Below are 20,195 nucleotides of genomic sequence, written 5' to 3'. Positions count from 1 at the left end.
TTAGAGATTACATTCCCCAATGAATCATTTAAGCTTAAAGACGCATTTCTAAAAATACTTGTTCAAGTACTTTAAGTACACAAGTTTTTGGCTTCAAATAGTTTTGTCAGTCAGTCTTAAACAAAGACGTTCAGTTTACTGTCGCATAAAACAAAGAAAAGCTTAATCTGAACTAAGAGGCTGGAAAGAGGAAGGCTGCATGAAGTTAATGCAGATAAGACTTATATAAGCTTATGCTATAAGGCTTCAGCATAATTTCAAGTGCTTCAAACACGAACGTGTAAAGACAAAAACGAGCCTCTTTGTTGCTCAGCGAGTTGATAACCAGCAGTCAGTCACAGAACTGTTAAAAAAGCAGGTGTCCTCTGGGTAAAAATAACAGCCTTGTGCTGCCGACGGCGATTTACAAATCTCTAACAACTCATTATAAATGTACATTTAAAGCCGCGCAGACGGTCATCTATGATTTTTACTGTCTTTTTGGCCCAGTTATTGTGTCGGTAGGCAGCATTTTTTCCCTCACAGTTGCAGTTGCCCCAGCAGGTGATGCTTTCCTTCCAGACTTAATGGGGAGTTTCCATTTGAAGTCTGTTCTTTTTATGGCTGTGCAGCTAAAAGTGCAGCCTTTTTTTTTTTTATTATTCTTAATTGGCGCCAAAGGCCACATATTAAACAAAGAGAGAGGTGGAGACAGGACTCTGCTGTCAAAGTTGGTGCAGAACTATTGGACGGGAGATAATGTTTCAGGGGGTCGGACACAGAGATCTGTATTTAACCCGCTCTGCTCTGTGAGTGCAGTGAAGACCGATTCCTGAGACGGGTGAGTAAAATATGGTGGGATGATCATTCCTAGCCTCTGAACGTGCTGACTAGTTTAACTAAAAACTGCTTTTAATTTAGTCTAATGGTATAAGAACTGTACTATTGTCCCGTAAATGATGCAACTCTATTATTGCCATGAAACACAGGAGTTCGTCATGATTTCTTCATTATGGTTGTTGGGGGCCCTCTGCTGTCTGATGGTGCTCCCAGGTAAGTTCTGATTCCTTCTTGTACAACTGCTTCAATAAAAATCTGTCAAAAGCAAGATGACCACATGCTTTGTCTCCTCCTCCAGGCCTGCTGGAGGCCAAATCTTTTTCAAACACCATCAAGCAGGAAGGTAGGTGCAGATCCTAAATAACTTCAGAATAAATGTAAGTACCTGTTGAGAAGTTCTCTATCGTTAGAGGGACTGAGCTTCATCTCCTCTGTTAACAGAGATGGTACCCGTCGGTGGCGTTGGTATTGACTCAGAAAAAGCGAACGACTTTCTGAGTCACTCCAGACCGAAGCGTAACGTGGACCCCAGGTGGTACAGAGGAAACCCAGACTTCCAGTCTTACTACCGCTACTACAGCAGCATCGGACACACCGAGGGGGTAAGTATGTATGTAGAAGTAGTAGGTAAAGATATGGTACTTTGTGTACATATTCTCATCCTGGGAGACTCCAGTGAGAATCAAATGTCTCTGGGAGAATGACTACATGAGCAGAATCTAAAACAGAATCCACACTGTGTTGATTTATCCTTATTAAAGTCCTTAAGCTTTTCTTTTTTTTCCCCCACTCTTCCTCTCAGCTCTATGAGATTGACAAGTTGCGGATGCTCTACCAGCAGATGAGGTACCTGGAGCACACCTATGGCCCCGACGCTTCCTATTTCCAGAACAAGCTGGGAGCGCCGACCATGTGTGACCCAGCCACGGACAAGAAGTGCAAAATCTTTCCTCTCGCTCCAATGAAAGGGGCCCCAAAGCCCACAGAGCCTCCTGCTCCCCCTCCTGCTCCAGTCATTTCCCAGGCTGATGTTCTCTACCTGTGCAACAAGAAAGACCCCCTCTGTAAGCCCCACATCGTCTACCTGCCTAGCGGCTCCGTGCCTGTGCTGTGCGACCCCCGCCACCACCCCCACTGCACCCCCCAGAAAGCTCAAGCTCCAGTCATAGTGGCCCAACCTCCTCCACCTCCACCAATGAAATCCGCCCCACCTCCACCAATGAAGTCCGCCCCACCTCCACCAATGAAGTCCGCCCCACCTCCACCGGTCCTCATCAAGAAGTCTCTCCCGGGCCCCATCCGCACCTTCAAGGGCATGGAGTACGACTGTGACCCGTACTGGGACCCCGATTGCCTGGTTGAACACCCACCCAGGCCCATGAAGGGGAAGATCGTGGTCCTCCCGCCGCCACCACCCCCACCTGTGGAGGAGGAAAAGAAAGAAGAACCAGTGGCGGAGCCAGCTCCCCTTACTCCCATGAAGAAGAAAGTAGGCCTCTACCCTTACTACTACCCCATGCCCTACAACCCCATGGATGATCTGTACGACCCATCCCGCTTCCAATACCCACAGCCCTCTGCTGCTGCAGATGAGCCTGCAGAGTCAGGCCACAGTCAGTAAGACATCCAGGAAGTGATGGAGGAAATGGGTTTTTTAACAGACTTTAATTAAAAACATCAAGGTTTTAATATCTGCAAATGTACCGTCATGGACTACAACTTGTACTGAAGCTTTGAAAAGTTGCATATTTGTTTAAGCCTTATAAAATTGACAACTGTTAATGTATTGATGTGTTTACCATCATCACTGTCAGAAAGTTAAAAAAAAAAAAAAACTGTTTCTAGTCAACACAAGCATGTAATGCAAATCATTTTTGATTAATGAAATAATAAAGTTTCACTAAACAGTTTTTCATCGGTGATTGAGTAGTGTTTTGTCTCTGTGTATACTTTTTTTTTTTTAAAAGGTGCAGGAAGACAGGTAGAAGCAGACTAGTAAAGTAAAAGTGCCAGCTTGCATGCTGGGGGTCTTTATGTCTGCTTCCGCTGTACATTTAATACCCATTAAAATGCTGACTCCTGTTAGACCCCCGACTTTGGAGCTGTAACTCTCCCCCCCCTTCCTGTTGAGTATGCCCGTCTGCTCAAACCTCCAAAGGCAATCGAACAGCGGGAACACAACTTCAAACACTCCTGACAATAAACCTGCAGCTGCACGGAGCTGACTTACACCGACTCATTTCAGAGTGCAGCGCTGACATTTTTATGAGCTGCGTGTTGTGTACAGTTACTATAATGTCGACCCTATTACAATCCTTTACGCTTAAGAAGAAGAGCAGTCCCATTAAAACAATCAGCTGATCCCTTATTACACACAGAAACATGAACAGTAAAATAAACTGGGTAAAACAGTACAATATTCACATACAGTGGATTCATTTCTGTGCATAACCAAGAAAGAGTTTTGTAATCAAGTGCTTTTTGATAGTGGAAAAAAAAATCTGCATTGTTCATCTGTGCCATAGACCTCAACTGTTGACATCAACGAACCACACAGCAGTGCTGGGCAGCAGTCTGGGTGAGGAGAACATGTGTTACAGGAGTCAATGAAATATAGAAGAGCTAAAGTCATGTATAGTTCTCACTTTTTGAAGGGTCTGGTGGTTAAATGGCACCTCTCATGCGGTACATGGAAACAGAAACAACAAGTTGTGGCTCAATATATTAAAACATTAAGATAAGTCAGTGCTGTCAAGTCTGTATCAAACGGGCTTGTTATTGTGGAGTTGAGTTCGAGGGGCCTCTCTTAATAGTATACAAGTGAGGAAACAGCTGTTTGCCAGACTTAGGACGCACTTAAGAATAATCTTCACCCTGCGGTGGAGCGTCTTTATTGCAGTATGCTTTTTTTTACGACATATTTACATCCAATCCTGTGACTTTTTTTTGTGACCATTGTACTGTTTAGAATGATCATAGCCCATATAACCTAGAGACTTAGATATCTATCTATATATATATATATATATATATATATATATATATATATATATATATATATATATATCTATATATATATATATATATATAGACTGTTATATATATATATATATAGACTGTTTTCTACATGCTGTACTATGACTTTTTATAGACATACTATGCCAGTGACCCTCAGCTGGGGTCCGTGGCTAAGTGGAGAGCAGGTCTGCCTGTCAATCAGAAGGTCGTTGGTGCAATCCCTGGCTCCTGATCTGCTAGTCTCATGTCAATGTGTCCCTCAGCAAGACACTTAATCCCAAAATACTATTACTACAACTTTTTTTCGACATACTATACTATGAATGTTTTTTTCTTTTTTCGACATGCTATACTATGACTGTTTTCAACATGCTATACTATGACTGTTTTTTCCTTTTTTCGACATGCTATACTATGACTGTTTTCAACATGCTATACTATGACTGTTTTTTCCTTTTTTCGACATGCTATACAATGACTGTTTTTCACTTTTTTCGACAGGCTATACTATGACTGTTTTCAACATGCTATACTGTGACTTTTTATAGACATACTATGCCAGTGAACCTCAACTGGTGTCCGTGGCTAAGTGGAGAGCAGGGCTGCCTTTCAATCAGAGGGTAGGCAGTTCAATCCCTGGTACATGATCTGCTAGTCTCATGTCAATGTGTCCCTCAGCAAGACATTTAACCCCAAAATACTATTACTATGACTTTTTCGACATGCTATACTATGACCGTTTTTCACTTTTTTCGACATGCTATACTATGACCGTTTTTAATTTTTTTCGTCAGGCTATACTATGACTGCTTTTTACTGTTTTCGACATGCTATACTATGACCGTTTTTCACTTTTTTCGTCAGGCTATACTATGACTGTTTTTTCCTTTTTTCGACATGCTATACAATGACCGTTTTTTCACTTTTTTCGACATGCTATACTATGACTGTTTTCTACATGCCGTACTATGACTTTTTATAGACATACTATGCCAGTGATCCTCAGCTGGTGTCAGTGGCTAAGTGGATAGCAGGTCTGCCTGTCAATCAGAGGGTCGTTGGTTCAATCCCTGGCTCATGATCTGCTAGTCTCATGTCAATGTTTCCCTCAGCAAGACACTTAATCCCAAAATACAATTACTATAACTTTTTTTCGACATACTATACTATGACTGTTTTTTCCTTTTTTCGACATGCTATACAATGACCATTTTTCACTTTTTTCGACAGGCTATACAATGACAATTTTTCACTTTTTTCGACAGGCTATACTATGACTGCTTTCGACAGGCTATACTATGACTGTTTTCAACATGCTATACTGTGACTTTTTATAGACATACTATGCCAGTGAACCTCAACTGGTGTCCGTGGCTAAGTGGATAGCAGGGCTGCCTTTCAATCAGATGGTTGTAGGTTCAATACCTGATCTGCTAGTCTCATGTCAAAGTGTCCTTCAGCAAGACACTTAATCCCAAAATACTGTTACTATAACTTTTTTTCGACATACTATACTATGAATGTTTTTTTCTTTTTTCGACATGCTATACTATGACTGTTTTCAACATGCTATACTATGAATTTTTTTTTCTTTTTTCGACATGCTATACTATGACTGTTTTTTCCTTTTTTCGACATACTATACTATGACTGTTTTTCACTTTTTTTGACAGGCTATACTATGACTGTTTTCAACATGCTATACTATCACTGTTTTTTGACTTTTTTCGACATGCTATACTATGACCATTTCTTTCCTTTTTTCGACATGCTATACTATGACTGTTTTCTACATGCTGTACTATGACTTTTTATAGACATACTATGTCAGTGACCCTCAGCTGGTGTCCGTGGCTAAGTGGAGAGCAGGTCTGCCTGTCAATCAGAAGGTCGTTGGTGCAATCCCTGGCTCCTGATCTGCTAGTCTCATGTCAATGTGTCCCTCAGCAAGACACTTAATCCCAAAATACTATTACTACAACTTTTTTTCGACATACTATACTATGACTATTTTTTTCTTTTTTCGACATGCTAGACTATGACTGTTTTCAACATGCTATACTATGAATGTTTTTTTCTTTTTTCGACATGCTATACTATGACTGTTTTCAACATGCTATACTATGACTGTTTTTTCCTTTTTTCGACATGCTATACAATGACAGTTTTTCACTTTTTTCGACAGGCTATACTATGACTGCTTTCGACAGACTATACTATGACTGTTTTCAACATGCTATACTGTGACTTTTTATAGACATACTATGCCAGTGAACCTCAACTGGTGTCCGTGGTTAAGTGGAGAGCAGGGCTGCCTTTCAATCAGAGAGTAGGCAGTTCAATCCCCGGTACATGATCTGCTAGTCTCATGTCAATGTGTCCCTCAGCAAGACACTTAACCCCAAAATACTATTACTATGACTTTTTCGACATGCTATACTATGACCGTTTTTAATTTTTTTCGTCAGGCTATACTATGACTGCTTTTTCCTTTTTTCGACATGTTATACAATGACCGTTTTTTCACTTTTTTCGACATGCTATACTATGACTGTTTTCTACATGCTGTACTATGACTTTTTATAGACATACTATGCCAGTGACCCTCATCTGGGGTCCGTGGCTAAGTGGATAGCAGCTCTGCCTGTCAATCAGAAGGTCATTGGTTCAATCCCTGGCTACTGATTTGCTAGTCTCATGTCAATGTGTCCCTCAGCAAGACACTTAATCCAAAAATACTATTACTATAACTTTTTTTCGACATACTATACTATGACTGTTTTCAACATGCTATACTATGAATGTTTTTTTCTTTTTTCGACATGCTATACTATGACTGTTTTTTCCTTTTTTCGACATGCTATACAATGACAGTTTTTCACTTTTTTCGACAGGCTATACTATGACTGCTTTCGACAGGCTATACTATGACTGTTTTCAACATGCTATACTGTGACTTTTTATAGACATACTATGCCAGTGAACCTCAACTGGTGTCCGTGGTTAAGTGGAGAGCAGGGCTGCCTTTCAATCAGAGAGTAGGCAGTTCAATCCCCGGTACATGATCTGCTAGTCTCATGTCAATGTGTCCCTCAGCAAGACACTTAACCCCAAAATACTATTACCATGACTTTTTCGACATGCTATACTATGACCGTTTTTTACTTTTTTCGACATGCTATACTATGACCGTTTTTAATTTTTTTCGTCAGGCTATACTATGACTGCTTTTTCCTTTTTTCGACATGCTATACAATGACCGTTTTTTCACTTTTTTCGACATGCTATACTATGACTGTTTTCTACATGCTGTACTATGACTTTTTATAGACATACTATGCCAGTGACCCTCATCTGGGGTCCGTGGCTAAGTGGATAGCAGCTCTGCCTGTCAATCAGAAGGTCATTGGTTCAATCCCTGGCTCCTGATTTGCTAGTCTCATGTCAATGTGTCCCTCAGCAAGACACTTAATCCAAAAATACTATTACTATAACTTTTTTTCGACATACTATACTATGACTGTTTTCAACATGCTATACTATGAATGTTTTTTTCTTTTTTCGACATGCTATACTATGACTGTTTTTTCCTTTTTTCGACATGCTATACAATGACCGTTTTTCACTTTTTTCGACAGGCTATACTATGACTGCTTTCGACAGGCTATACTATGACTGTTTTCAACATGCTATACTGTGACTTTTTATAGACATACTATGCCAGTGAACCTCAACTGGTGTCCGTGGCTAAGTGGATAGCAGGGCTGCCTTTCAATCAGAAGGTTGTTGGTTCAATACCTGATCTGCTAGTCTCATGTCGATGTGTCCTTCAGCAAGACACTTAATCCCAAATTACTGTTACTATAACTTTTTTTCGACATACTATACTATGACTGTTTTTTTCTTTTTTCGACATGCTATACTATGACTGTTTTCAACATGCTATACTATGAATTTTTTTTTCTTTTTTCGACATGCTATACTATGACTGTTTTTTCCTTTTTTCGACATACTATACTATGACTGTTTTTCACTTTTTTTGACAGGCTATACTATGACTGTTTTCAACATGCTATACTATCACTGTTTTTTGACTTTTTTCGACATGCTATACTATGACCGTTTCTTTCCTTTTTTCAACATGCTATACTATGACTGTTTTCTACATGCTGTACTATGACTTTTTATAGACATACTATGCCAGTAACCCTCAACTGGTGTCCGTGGCTAAGTGGATAGCAGGTCTGCCTGCTCATGATCTGCTAGTCTCATGTCAATGTGTCCCTCAGCAAGACACTTAATCCAAAAATACTATTACTATAACTTTTTTTCGACATACTATACTATGACTGTTTTTTTTCTTTTTTTGACATGCTATACTATGACTTTTTTCGACATGCTATACTATGACCGTTTTTCACTTTTTTCGACATGCTATACTATGACCGTTTTTAATTTTTTTCGTCAGGCTATACTATGACTGCTTTTTACTGTTTTCGACATGCTATACTATGACCGTTTTTCATTTTTTTCGTCAGGCTATACAATGACCATTTTTAATTTTTTTCGTCAGGCTATACTATGACTGCTTTTTACTGTTTTCGACATGCTATACTATGACCGTTTTTCATTTTTTTCGTCAGGCTATACTATTACTGTTTTTTGACTTTTTTCGACATACTATACTATGACTGTTTTTTCCTTTTTTCGACATGCTATACAATGACCGTTTTTTCACTTTTTTCGACAGGCTATACTATGACTGTTTTCAACATGCTATACTGTGACTTTTTATAGACATACTATGTCAGTGACCCTGAACTGGTGTCCGTGGCTAAGTGGATAGCAGGGCTGCCTTTCAATCAGAAGGTCATTGGTTCAATCCCTGATACCTGATCTGCTAGTCTTATATCAATGTGTCCTTCAGCAAGACACTTAATCCCCAAAATACTAATACTATAACTTTTTTTCGACATACTATACTATGACTGTTTTTTTCTTTTTTCGACATGCTATACTATGACTGTTTTCAACATGCTATACTATAAATGTTTTTTTCTTTTTTTGACAGGCTATACTATGACTGTTTTCAACATGCTATACTATCACTGTTTTTTCCTTTTTTCGACATGCTATACAATGACTGTTTTTTCACTTTTTTCGACATGCTATACTATGACTGCTTTCGACAGATTATACTATGACTGTTTTCAACATGCTATACTGTGACTTTTTATAGACATACTATGCCAGTGAACCTCAACTGGTGTCCGTGGCTAAGTGGAGAGCAGGGCTGCCTTTCAATCAGAACGTAGGCAGTTCAATCCCCGGTACATGATCTGCTAGTCTCATGTCAATGTGTCCCTCAGCAAGACACTTAACCCCAAAATACTGTTACTATGACTTTTTCGACATGCTATACTATGACCGTTTTTCACTTTTTCGACATGCTATACTATGACCGTTTTTAATTTTTTTCGTCAGGCTATACTATGACTGCTTTTTACTGTTTTCGACATGCTATACTATGACCGTTTTTCATTTTTTTCGTCAGGCTATACAATGACCATTTTTAATTTTTTTCGTCAGGCTATACTATGACTGCTTTTTACTGTTTTCGACATGCTATACTATGACCGTTTTTCATTTTTTTCGTCAGGCTATACTATTACTGTTTTTTGACTTTTTTCGACATACTATACTATGACTGTTTTTTCCTTTTTTCGACATGCTATACAATGACCGTTTTTTCACTTTTTTCGACAGGCTATACTATGACTGTTTTCAACATGCTATACTGTGACTTTTTATAGACATACTATGTCAGTGACCCTGAACTGGTGTCCGTGGCTAAGTGGATAGCAGGGCTGCCTTTCAATCAGAAGGTCATTGGTTCAATCCCTGATACCTGATCTGCTAGTCTTATATCAATGTGTCCTTCAGCAAGACACTTAATCCCCAAAATACTAATACTATAACTTTTTTTCGACATACTATACTATGACTGTTTTTTTCTTTTTTCGACATGCTATACTATGACTGTTTTCAACATGCTATACTATAAATGTTTTTTTCTTTTTTTGACAGGCTATACTATGACTGTTTTCAACATGCTATACTATCACTGTTTTTTCCTTTTTTCGACATGCTATACAATGACTGTTTTTTCACTTTTTTCGACATGCTATACTATGACTGCTTTCGACAGATTATACTATGACTGTTTTCAACATGCTATACTGTGACTTTTTATAGACATACTATGCCAGTGAACCTCAACTGGTGTCCGTGGCTAAGTGGAGAGCAGGGCTGCCTTTCAATCAGAACGTAGGCAGTTCAATCCCCGGTACATGATCTGCTAGTCTTATGTCAATGTGTCCCTCAGCAAGACACTTAACCCCAAAATACTGTTACTATGACTTTTTCGACATGCTATACTATGACCGTTTTTCACTTTTTCGACATGCTATACTATGACCGTTTTTAATTTTTTTCGTCAGGCTATACTATGACTGCTTTTTACTGTTTTCGACATGCTATACTATGACCGTTTTTCATTTTTTTCGTCAGGCTATACAATGACCATTTTTAATTTTTTTCGTCAGGCTATACTATGACTGCTTTTTACTGTTTTCGACATGCTATACTATGACCGTTTTTCATTTTTTTCGTCAGGCTATACTATTACTGTTTTTTGACTTTTTTCGACATACTATACTATGACTGTTTTTTCCTTTTTTCGACATGCTATACAATGACCGTTTTTTCACTTTTTTCGACAGGCTATACTATGACTGTTTTCAACATGCTATACTGTGACTTTTTATAGACATACTATGTCAGTGACCCTGAACTGGTGTCCGTGGCTAAGTGGATAGCAGGGCTGCCTTTCAATCAGAAGGTCATTGGTTCAATCCCTGATACCTGATCTGCTAGTCTTATATCAATGTGTCCTTCAGCAAGACACTTAATCCCCAAAATACTAATACTATAACTTTTTTTCGACATACTATACTATGACTGTTTTTTTCTTTTTTCGACATGCTATACTATGACTGTTTTCAACATGCTATACTATAAATGTTTTTTTCTTTTTTTGACAGGCTATACTATGACTGTTTTCAACATGCTATACTATCACTGTTTTTTCCTTTTTTCGACATGCTATACAATGACTGTTTTTTCACTTTTTTCGACATGCTATACTATGACTGCTTTCGACAGATTATACTATGACTGTTTTCAACATGCTATACTGTGACTTTTTATAGACATACTATGCCAGTGAACCTCAACTGGTGTCCGTGGCTAAGTGGAGAGCAGGGCTGCCTTTCAATCAGAACGTAGGCAGTTCAATCCCCGGTACATGATCTGCTAGTCTCATGTCAATGTGTCCCTCAGCAAGACACTTAACCCCAAAATACTGTTACTATGACTTTTTCGACATGCTATACTATGACCGTTTTTCACTTTTTCGACATGCTATACTATGACCGTTTTTAATTTTTTTCGTCAGGCTATACTATGACTGCTTTTTACTGTTTTCGACATGCTATACTATGACCGTTTTTCATTTTTTTCGTCAGGCTATACAATGACCATTTTTAATTTTTTTCGTCAGGCTATACTATGACTGCTTTTTACTGTTTTCGACATGCTATACTATGACCGTTTTTCATTTTTTTCGTCAGGCTATACTATTACTGTTTTTTGACTTTTTTCGACATACTATACTATGACTGTTTTTTCCTTTTTTCGACATGCTATACAATGACCGTTTTTTCACTTTTTTCGACAGGCTATACTATGACTGTTTTCAACATGCTATACTGTGACTTTTTATAGACATACTATGTCAGTGACCCTGAACTGGTGTCCGTGGCTAAGTGGATAGCAGGGCTGCCTTTCAATCAGAAGGTCATTGGTTCAATCCCTGATACCTGATCTGCTAGTCTTATATCAATGTGTCCTTCAGCAAGACACTTAATCCCCAAAATACTAATACTATAACTTTTTTTCGACATACTATACTATGACTGTTTTTTTCTTTTTTCGACATGCTATACTATGACTGTTTTCAACATGCTATACTATAAATGTTTTTTTCTTTTTTTGACAGGCTATACTATGACTGTTTTCAACATGCTATACTATCACTGTTTTTTCCTTTTTTCGACATGCTATACAATGACTGTTTTTTCACTTTTTTCGACATGCTATACTATGACTGCTTTCGACAGATTATACTATGACTGTTTTCAACATGCTATACTGTGACTTTTTATAGACATACTATGCCAGTGAACCTCAACTGGTGTCCGTGGCTAAGTGGAGAGCAGGGCTGCCTTTCAATCAGAACGTAGGCAGTTCAATCCCCGGTACATGATCTGCTAGTCTCATGTCAATGTGTCCCTCAGCAAGACACTTAACCCCAAAATACTGTTACTATGACTTTTTCGACATGCTATACTATGACCGTTTTTCACTTTTTCGACATGCTATACTATGACCGTTTTTAATTTTTTTCGTCAGGCTATACTATGACTGCTTTTTACTGTTTTCGACATGCTATACTATGACCGTTTTTCATTTTTTTCGTCAGGCTATACAATGACCATTTTTAATTTTTTTCGTCAGGCTATACTATGACTGCTTTTTACTGTTTTCGACATGCTATACTATGACCGTTTTTCATTTTTTTCGTCAGGCTATACTATTACTGTTTTTTGACTTTTTTCGACATACTATACTATGACTGTTTTTTCCTTTTTTCGACATGCTATACAATGACCGTTTTTTCACTTTTTTCGACAGGCTATACTATGACTGTTTTCAACATGCTATACTGTGACTTTTTATAGACATACTATGTCAGTGACCCTGAACTGGTGTCCGTGGCTAAGTGGATAGCAGGGCTGCCTTTCAATCAGAAGGTCATTGGTTCAATCCCTGATACCTGATCTGCTAGTCTTATATCAATGTGTCCTTCAGCAAGACACTTAATCCCCAAAATACTAATACTATAACTTTTTTTCGACATACTATACTATGACTGTTTTTTTCTTTTTTCGACATGCTATACTATGACTGTTTTCAACATGCTATACTATAAATGTTTTTTTCTTTTTTTGACAGGCTATACTATGACTGTTTTCAACATGCTATACTATCACTGTTTTTTCCTTTTTTCGACATGCTATACAATGACTGTTTTTTCACTTTTTTCGACATGCTATACTATGACTGCTTTCGACAGATTATACTATGACTGTTTTCAACATGCTATACTGTGACTTTTTATAGACATACTATGCCAGTGAACCTCAACTGGTGTCCGTGGCTAAGTGGAGAGCAGGGCTGCCTTTCAATCAGAACGTAGGCAGTTCAATCCCCGGTACATGATCTGCTAGTCTCATGTCAATGTGTCCCTCAGCAAGACACTTAACCCCAAAATACTGTTACTATGACTTTTTCGACATGCTATACTATGACCGTTTTTTACTTTTTCGACATGCTATACTATGACCGTTTTTAATTTTTTTCGTCAGGCTATACTATGACTGCTTTTTACTGTTTTCGACATGCTATACTATGACCGTTTTTCATTTTTTTCGTCAGGCTATACAATGACCATTTTTCACTTTTTTCGACAGGCTATACAATGACCATTTTTCACTTTTTTCGACAGGCTATACTATGACTGCTTTCGACAGGCTATACTGTGACTTTTTATAGACATACTATGGCAGTGAACCTCAACTGGTGTCCGTGGCTAAGTGGATAGCAGGGCTGCCTTTCAATCAGAAGGTTGTTGTTTCAATCCCTGATACCTGATCTGCTAGTCTCATGTCAATGTGTCCTTCAGCAAGACACTTAATCCCAAAATACTGTTACTATAACTTTTTTCGACATACTATACTATGACTGTTTTTTCCTTTTTTCGACATACAATACTATGACTGTTTTTCACTTTTTTTGACAGGCTATACTATGACTGTTTTCAACATGCTATACTATGAATGTTTTTTTTGTTTTTTCGACATGCTATACTATGACTGTTTTTTCCTTTTTTCGACATGCTATACAATGACTGTTTTTCACTTTTTTCGACAGGCTATACTATGACTGCTTTCGACAGGCTATACTATGACTGTTTTCAACATGCTATACTGTCACTTTTTATAGACATACTATGCCAGTGAACCTCAACTGGTGTCCGTGGCAAAGTGGAGAGCAGAGCTGCCTTTCAATCAGAGGGTAGGCAGTTTAATCCCCGGCACCTGATCTGCTAATCTCTTGTCAATATGTCCTTCAGCAAGACAGTTAATCCCAAAATACTATTACTGTGACTGTTTTTTCCACTTTTCGACATGCTATACTATTACTGTTTTTTTTTTTTCGACTTACCATAGTATGACTGTTTTCTACATGCTATACTATGACTTTTTATAGACATACTATGCCAGTGGTCCTCAACTGGTGTCCGTGGCTAAGTGGAGAACAGGGCTGCCTTTCAATCAGAGGGTCACCGATTCAATCCCCGGCTACTGATCTGCTAATCTCATGTCAATGTGTCCCTCAGCAAGACACTTAACCCCAAAATACTATTACTATGACTTTTTTCGACATGCTATACTTTTGACTTTTTTCAACATGCTATACTATGACTTTTTTCTAAATGCTGTACTTTTGACTTATTTCGACACGCTATACAATGACTAATTTCGACATGCTATACTATGACTTTTTTCGACATGCTATACTGTGACTTTTTTCGACATGCTATACTATGACTTTTTTCGACATGCTATACTGTGACTTTTTTTGACATGCTATACTATGACTTTTTTCTAAATGCTGTACTTTTGACTTATTTCGACACGCTATACAATGACTTATTTCGACATGCTATACTATGACTTTTTTCGACAGGCTATACTATGACTTTTTTCGACATGCTATACTGTGACTTTTTTCAACATGCTATACTGTGACTTTTTTCTAAATGCTGTACTTTTGACTTATTTCGACACGCTATACAATGACTTATTTCGACATGCTATACAATGACTTATTTCGACATGCTATACTGTGACTTTTTTCGACATGCTATACTGTGACTTTCTGCCTGTCTCTCTCTCCCACTTACTCAGTCCATCTGACTGTCTGTCTGCCTGTCTCTCTCTCCCAGTCACTCAGTCCATCTAACTGTCTGTCTGTCTGCCTCTCTCTCCCAATCACTCAGGATTTTTTTCCATCAAATTAATGGCAAACTACAATATGACTGGATTATGACATTCTTTACTAGTCCAATTTTATAATCTTTTCATGGCATACTATACAATCTTAGAAAGAAGAGGAGTCAAAGTCCAATGAAAAAATCAGCAGATCATTTATTACATACAGCAACATGAAACAATAAAACAAACGGGGTAAAATATTATAATGTTGATGTATAGTGGATTAGTTTCTGTGCGTAACCAAGAAAAAGTTTAGCCATTTTGTACATATCTCTTTTAGATTTGTTTTATTAAGTGCTTTTCGATACACTTGTGGTTGAAAATAGTAAACTTCTTTGAAAAGTTACTGCAGAATTTGTTTTAGCAAACCAAAAATACAAACATATCCAAAAACAAAAGAAAACAGAAAAAGAAACTGCAATGCATGTTTGTCTCTCTGCTTCGGCTTACTGCTAGCTCAAAAGAAGAGTCCTCTCATCCTTCGGCCGATTCCCTGTCTGTCGTACAGGACGTTGAACTTGTTGATGAACTGGTTCATACTGTTGCAGGTCTTGGTGATGGTGCCTAAGTACGCCATGAGGCCCACGTCGTTACATTGCTGCAATGGGAAAAGAAAGGCAACTTTAAAGAAATTTGCTAGGACGCCTGCTAATAAGAAATTTCCTTTTATAAATTGCAAATCATCTTGGAATTGTCCGCAAGCCTCACATCTCACCCTCTACACGCCCACGTGAAACGAAAACCCGCTCCCTCCTAATTCTTTCATTCACGCACTAACAGTGCAGCATTACGCAGTGTCACCACAGTATTTATATGTTTACAGTAATCATGAGTGCAATGACAGCACAGTCATGTTCACAGCAGCAATTTTACACACAAAAATTATGTGAAAACTAAAATCGTATTTGGTGATATACACAGTATTTGAAATTATTATTGAAAACTACAGATGCTTGGTTCTGCAATTCTTAAATGCTATTTGATGTTATCTTGGTTTCCTAATACAACCGATTATTATCATTTTAACCCTTTCGAGCACGAGTATAGGCACCTCAAGAGGCCTTTCAAATTTAATTTCTAATCACCATCTCACCATCTGCGTCCATAATGTGCATACGCATATGTGAGAGTTTCTGGACAGGTGCGCGCATTCTCCAGTCAAGTTGTTGATGTTTCTTTTTTTACATCACAACTTTTGTGTGGAAAGTGGGGTACGTCTCCTTAAGGCAGCGTTATAAAAGGAGACCCCTGGTGCTGAAAATACTCACCAGCACAAAAACAATGTATTAACCCGCAGCTGAAAATGGTCCCCAACAAATGCAATATTTATTCCCGTCTGAGTGCATTTGCTAAATACAGTGCTCTGCTGTTTTATCAAACGACCGAGGCTTTTGTAAAATAAAAATGCATATAAAATCTCAGTTATGTGCTACTATTCATATAACACTAGGATCTGAACTCTGTCCACTAAAACAGACATGGACCATCTTTGTCATTTACCGTAAACCCACCACTGTACTGTCATCCCTGATATCTCCTCCTGTTTGTGTATTGTTCTGATTTTGTACAATATTAGTATATTAAAAAATAATAATAATCATGGTCTTAAGAAAAGTAACTATATATTTGAGATCAGTAGAAATGAATGTGAGAGCCACAGACAGACTGGGGAAGTCAAAGTTGTAAGAGATGGACTAACTGTTAAAACTGTAAAAACCTTTTTGTGCGTTAAGGTACAGAAAGCTTGCTTACATCATAGAAGTCAGTTTTGAATTTGATGGTACTGAGGACCGGCAATCTGTGGCACAGGGCGTTGGCTTCTCGAAGGATCTCGTGGTTAAATGGCACCTCTCCTGCGGGACAGAAAAAGACAAGTTAAAGCAGAGTTTATTAAACAGAGGTAAGACGATGCTGTCAAGACAGTGGTTTGTAATTATGGAGGTGTGTTCAAGGGGCCTCCTTTAATAGCGTAAAAGTGAGGAAAGGAAACGTCTCATCTAAGAACAGCTGTTTTCCTGACTTATTTTTCACATATTTTGCTCTCAAAGCCTCAATTAAAAGACCCTGTCGTCCTCTCACCTGATTCCACGGCTTTGACGTACTCTAGAATGATCTTCACCCGGCTGTGGAGCATCTTTATCGCACTGTGCTGGGCTATGAGGTGCTCGGCAACTAACGGAGGAGACGAAGAAGAAGAAGTGAACATTGGAGTTAAGACATATCCAGAAAGAATGCATGTTGTCTGACTGTGTCTTATAGTCAGTCTGCACCTTAACCATCTTCTTTAAGAATAAATAAAGGACATTTTGTGGAGTTTAAGATTTGATTGTTTTTTCTCGTTGTTTTTCGTGTGTTTATGCAGGATGTTTGTAACTGTGTGTGTATTATCCACCGTTATATTTAGGGCTGTCCTAGACTAGAGAAATTCTTGGTCGACTCATACAATTTTGTTGACTAATCGATTAATTTAAATCAGCAGATCTGTAAAACTGAGGTTCTCTACAAAGAATCACACAAAAGCAAGACTTTAAATCTTGTGTTTACCAAAGATGTTTCTTGGAAATAAGTCATTCAGCATGAAAAAGCATAAAAAAAATGTGATCAAAACGACAAATTACTCGACTAAGACAGGGAAGCTAGTTTTACCGAATTGATTTTATACGAGACATCTTTAAAGATAATCTTGAATTCAATACGCGGCAAAAAATCCCAAACATCTGTAATTCTAATGAACAATGTGCAAGGAATAAGAGAGCCTGTGATCTGTTACAGAATGATTCAATTGTGAATTCTCTTAAACACACATTAACATCAGAGTTTGATTTTTTTTTTCTCTGGTCAGTATCAACTCTTTTACTTTGGTCTACCTAACATCTTAATAGAATAAAGAGCTGATACCAGTATGTGGCAGAAAATGCATTGAAGAATGTAAGATCGTATAACCACAGATATATCACACACACAACAGAGAGAAATCAACAATTAAAAACAATTCATTAGTGCAAATGGTTCATAGCTAACAGGACATCTGACTTGCAGAACATTAAGAACATTAACTCTCACCTGTTGAGTTTTCTCCTGTGCCAGTGGCTGTCATTCGAGCTACGTGGTCAACACCGATTCTCTCTGCTTCCTCTGTGGCCAGAGTGTACGTCAGCTCAGCAAACAACATGGTAGCCTAGAAAAACCCCAAACACATGCAAAATAAAAGAATTCTTCATGGGAATCTTGGCTCACTGCTGCAGGAAAGGATTTGTAAATGATGACAGGAAATGTAAAGATTACCTCGCCATTGATGATGTCAATCACAGATTCATAAACACTAACAGGAAGCTGAAGGAAAAAAAGGACACATTGTTTAAAGCAGCCGTGTCTAGATACACAACTGTGGTGTTTTCTTATTCTTTTAAGAGAAAATGCAGAGGAACTCACATCTGTGTGCTTGGTCATTGGATTGAGCTTGAGGAAGAGAGGGCTCTCAATAATTTCACACACCTGGCAGAGAAGAAGGAAAGTAAGTAAGACAACTATCAGGCTTTAAGAAGAATTTACTTTTAATAACAACAAAGTCAAAACCACCTGCTTGTTAAATAATCATTGCATGTTGTTTTTGTAAGTTGACATTGTGTAAACACAACGTCTGTATTGGTTTAACATGAATCAATAACACAAAACGTCAGAATCTCTCCAATATTTATGCTCATCATAAATGCTTTCAAAGTAAAACGTGTAGCTCAGGTATCTGACCAATCGGGGTGAAAGCGGGACAACCTTGACGTAAACTAGCGGTGTGCGGTTGCCACTGACTCGGTGAGCGAGGATCTGTGAGAAGTTGAAGATGTTTGTTCATTCAGATTTACTGTACATACTGCCCCTTTAACTTTTGCCTACCTGCTTGTGAATGTGGATGTCTGATGCATCAGGGGGGCCGCCTGTGGTATACCAGCCCAAGAACTCCATCTCTTTAAAGACCTGTTTAACTGAGAGGCAAAAGGAAATATTGAGGAAAAACTCGTTACTTTTGTGTATTAACCACCGTTGACTAATGAATAACCCGTTATCAATAACTGAATCTAATGTTTCCTCTGTGGTGCAATCTGTCACTGACGTTTCTTTTAAAGGATTTGGGGGGCGAGTACGGGTTTGTTAACCAAATCCTAACTTAAACAAACTGCATTTCATATAAAGGAGTCATAAAAGGAGAAACATATTAGATAGAATAGAGCTGTATTCTTGCCCTTAACAAATACAAACCACTAACATTGTTCCTCCTTGGTGTAGTAGTACTCTTTGTCAATATGCACTCGTTCATCTACGGTTTGAGACAGCAACTCAAAGGAGTTCATCACCTCGATGTTTCTTCCCTCCTGCTTCCCGATCAGGGCGCCAATCACTGAGCGGGAGACAAAGAAACACAATAATATATGACAACCTGTTTCATTACAATCAGTTACAGAACAACTCAGCTGGCCATTAGACCGACTGTACATTACATCACTGCTGCTTACGTGACAATTTCCCCCCCAAAATACATACCCTGCATTGGTCGTCCCTCTTGTGAGCGGATGCGTATCCAGTGGTCGGATATGTTGAGGATAACCAGAGGGTGTAAGGCCACAGAAACGCTTCCGGTGACCCCTGCAGCCATAACACTGGGGCTGGCTGCAGTCACACAGAGAGACAAAAATAGACGGGCTTTAACACATGGTAAAACGTAAATATTGGAGGTGCATGTAAAAGATGGAGGCAGCTTAAGAGCTTTAATTTAATTTGCTCATACTGTTCCATTTTGACCTGTGGATGAACATGAAAGTGATATTGTGATTGTTTCACACAAATGGAAAGGAGCATTGACACAGCAACATACTGTACGGACACACTTATTTGGCTTAATGAATCTAAAAATGTGAAAATACAATTATTGAACGAAAGAGATCACATGACCAGCCCTAATTCAAGATCGGATTGTTGTCAAAACGAATCAATGTTTTTCTTAAACCAGCCTGAGCTGACAGACTTAAGTTAAGATTATTGATGCCGACACCAGTAGGAACGCAATAATAAACGTATACAAATACTGCCTCAAATCCCCAAAGTGATGAATTTGTTGACAGCTTT

General features: G+C 38.4%; 2 protein-coding genes across 2 annotated transcripts; one reads left to right on the top strand and one right to left on the bottom strand.

The window, feature by feature from the left end:
• Positions 1–636: 636 nt before the first annotated feature.
• On the top strand, positions 637–2,659 carry LOC137876003 (uncharacterized). The gene is made up of 5 exons (XM_068715528.1): positions 637–820; positions 969–1,032; positions 1,118–1,162; positions 1,261–1,421; positions 1,622–2,659. Exons 2-5 carry the CDS (start codon positions 978–980, stop codon positions 2,438–2,440), a joined length of 1,080 nt encoding a protein of 359 aa, XP_068571629.1. The 5' UTR covers positions 637–820; positions 969–977; the 3' UTR covers positions 2,441–2,659.
• Positions 2,660–15,210: 12,551 nt separating this feature from the next.
• On the bottom strand, positions 15,211–19,762 carry cops6 (COP9 signalosome subunit 6). Its single transcript, XM_068715527.1, has 9 exons — positions 19,614–19,762; positions 19,339–19,470; positions 18,969–19,057; positions 18,510–18,572; positions 18,363–18,410; positions 18,141–18,255; positions 17,157–17,249; positions 16,830–16,930; positions 15,211–15,675 (listed from the first exon to the last, which is right to left on the bottom strand). Exons 1-9 carry the CDS (start codon positions 19,723–19,725, stop codon positions 15,535–15,537), a joined length of 894 nt encoding a protein of 297 aa, XP_068571628.1. The 5' UTR covers positions 19,726–19,762; the 3' UTR covers positions 15,211–15,534.
• Between the last annotated feature and the right edge of the window lie 433 nt (positions 19,763–20,195).

This window comes from Cebidichthys violaceus, unplaced genomic scaffold, assembly GCF_023349555.1.
Source record: "Cebidichthys violaceus isolate CVI_PGR_0920_01 unplaced genomic scaffold, fCebVio1.0.p SCAF_2, whole genome shotgun sequence".
NCBI lineage: Eukaryota > Metazoa > Chordata > Actinopteri > Perciformes > Stichaeidae > Cebidichthys > Cebidichthys violaceus.
The sequence above is the reverse complement of the archived record's forward strand: the minus strand, read 5'-3'. Positions and strand labels throughout refer to the sequence as shown.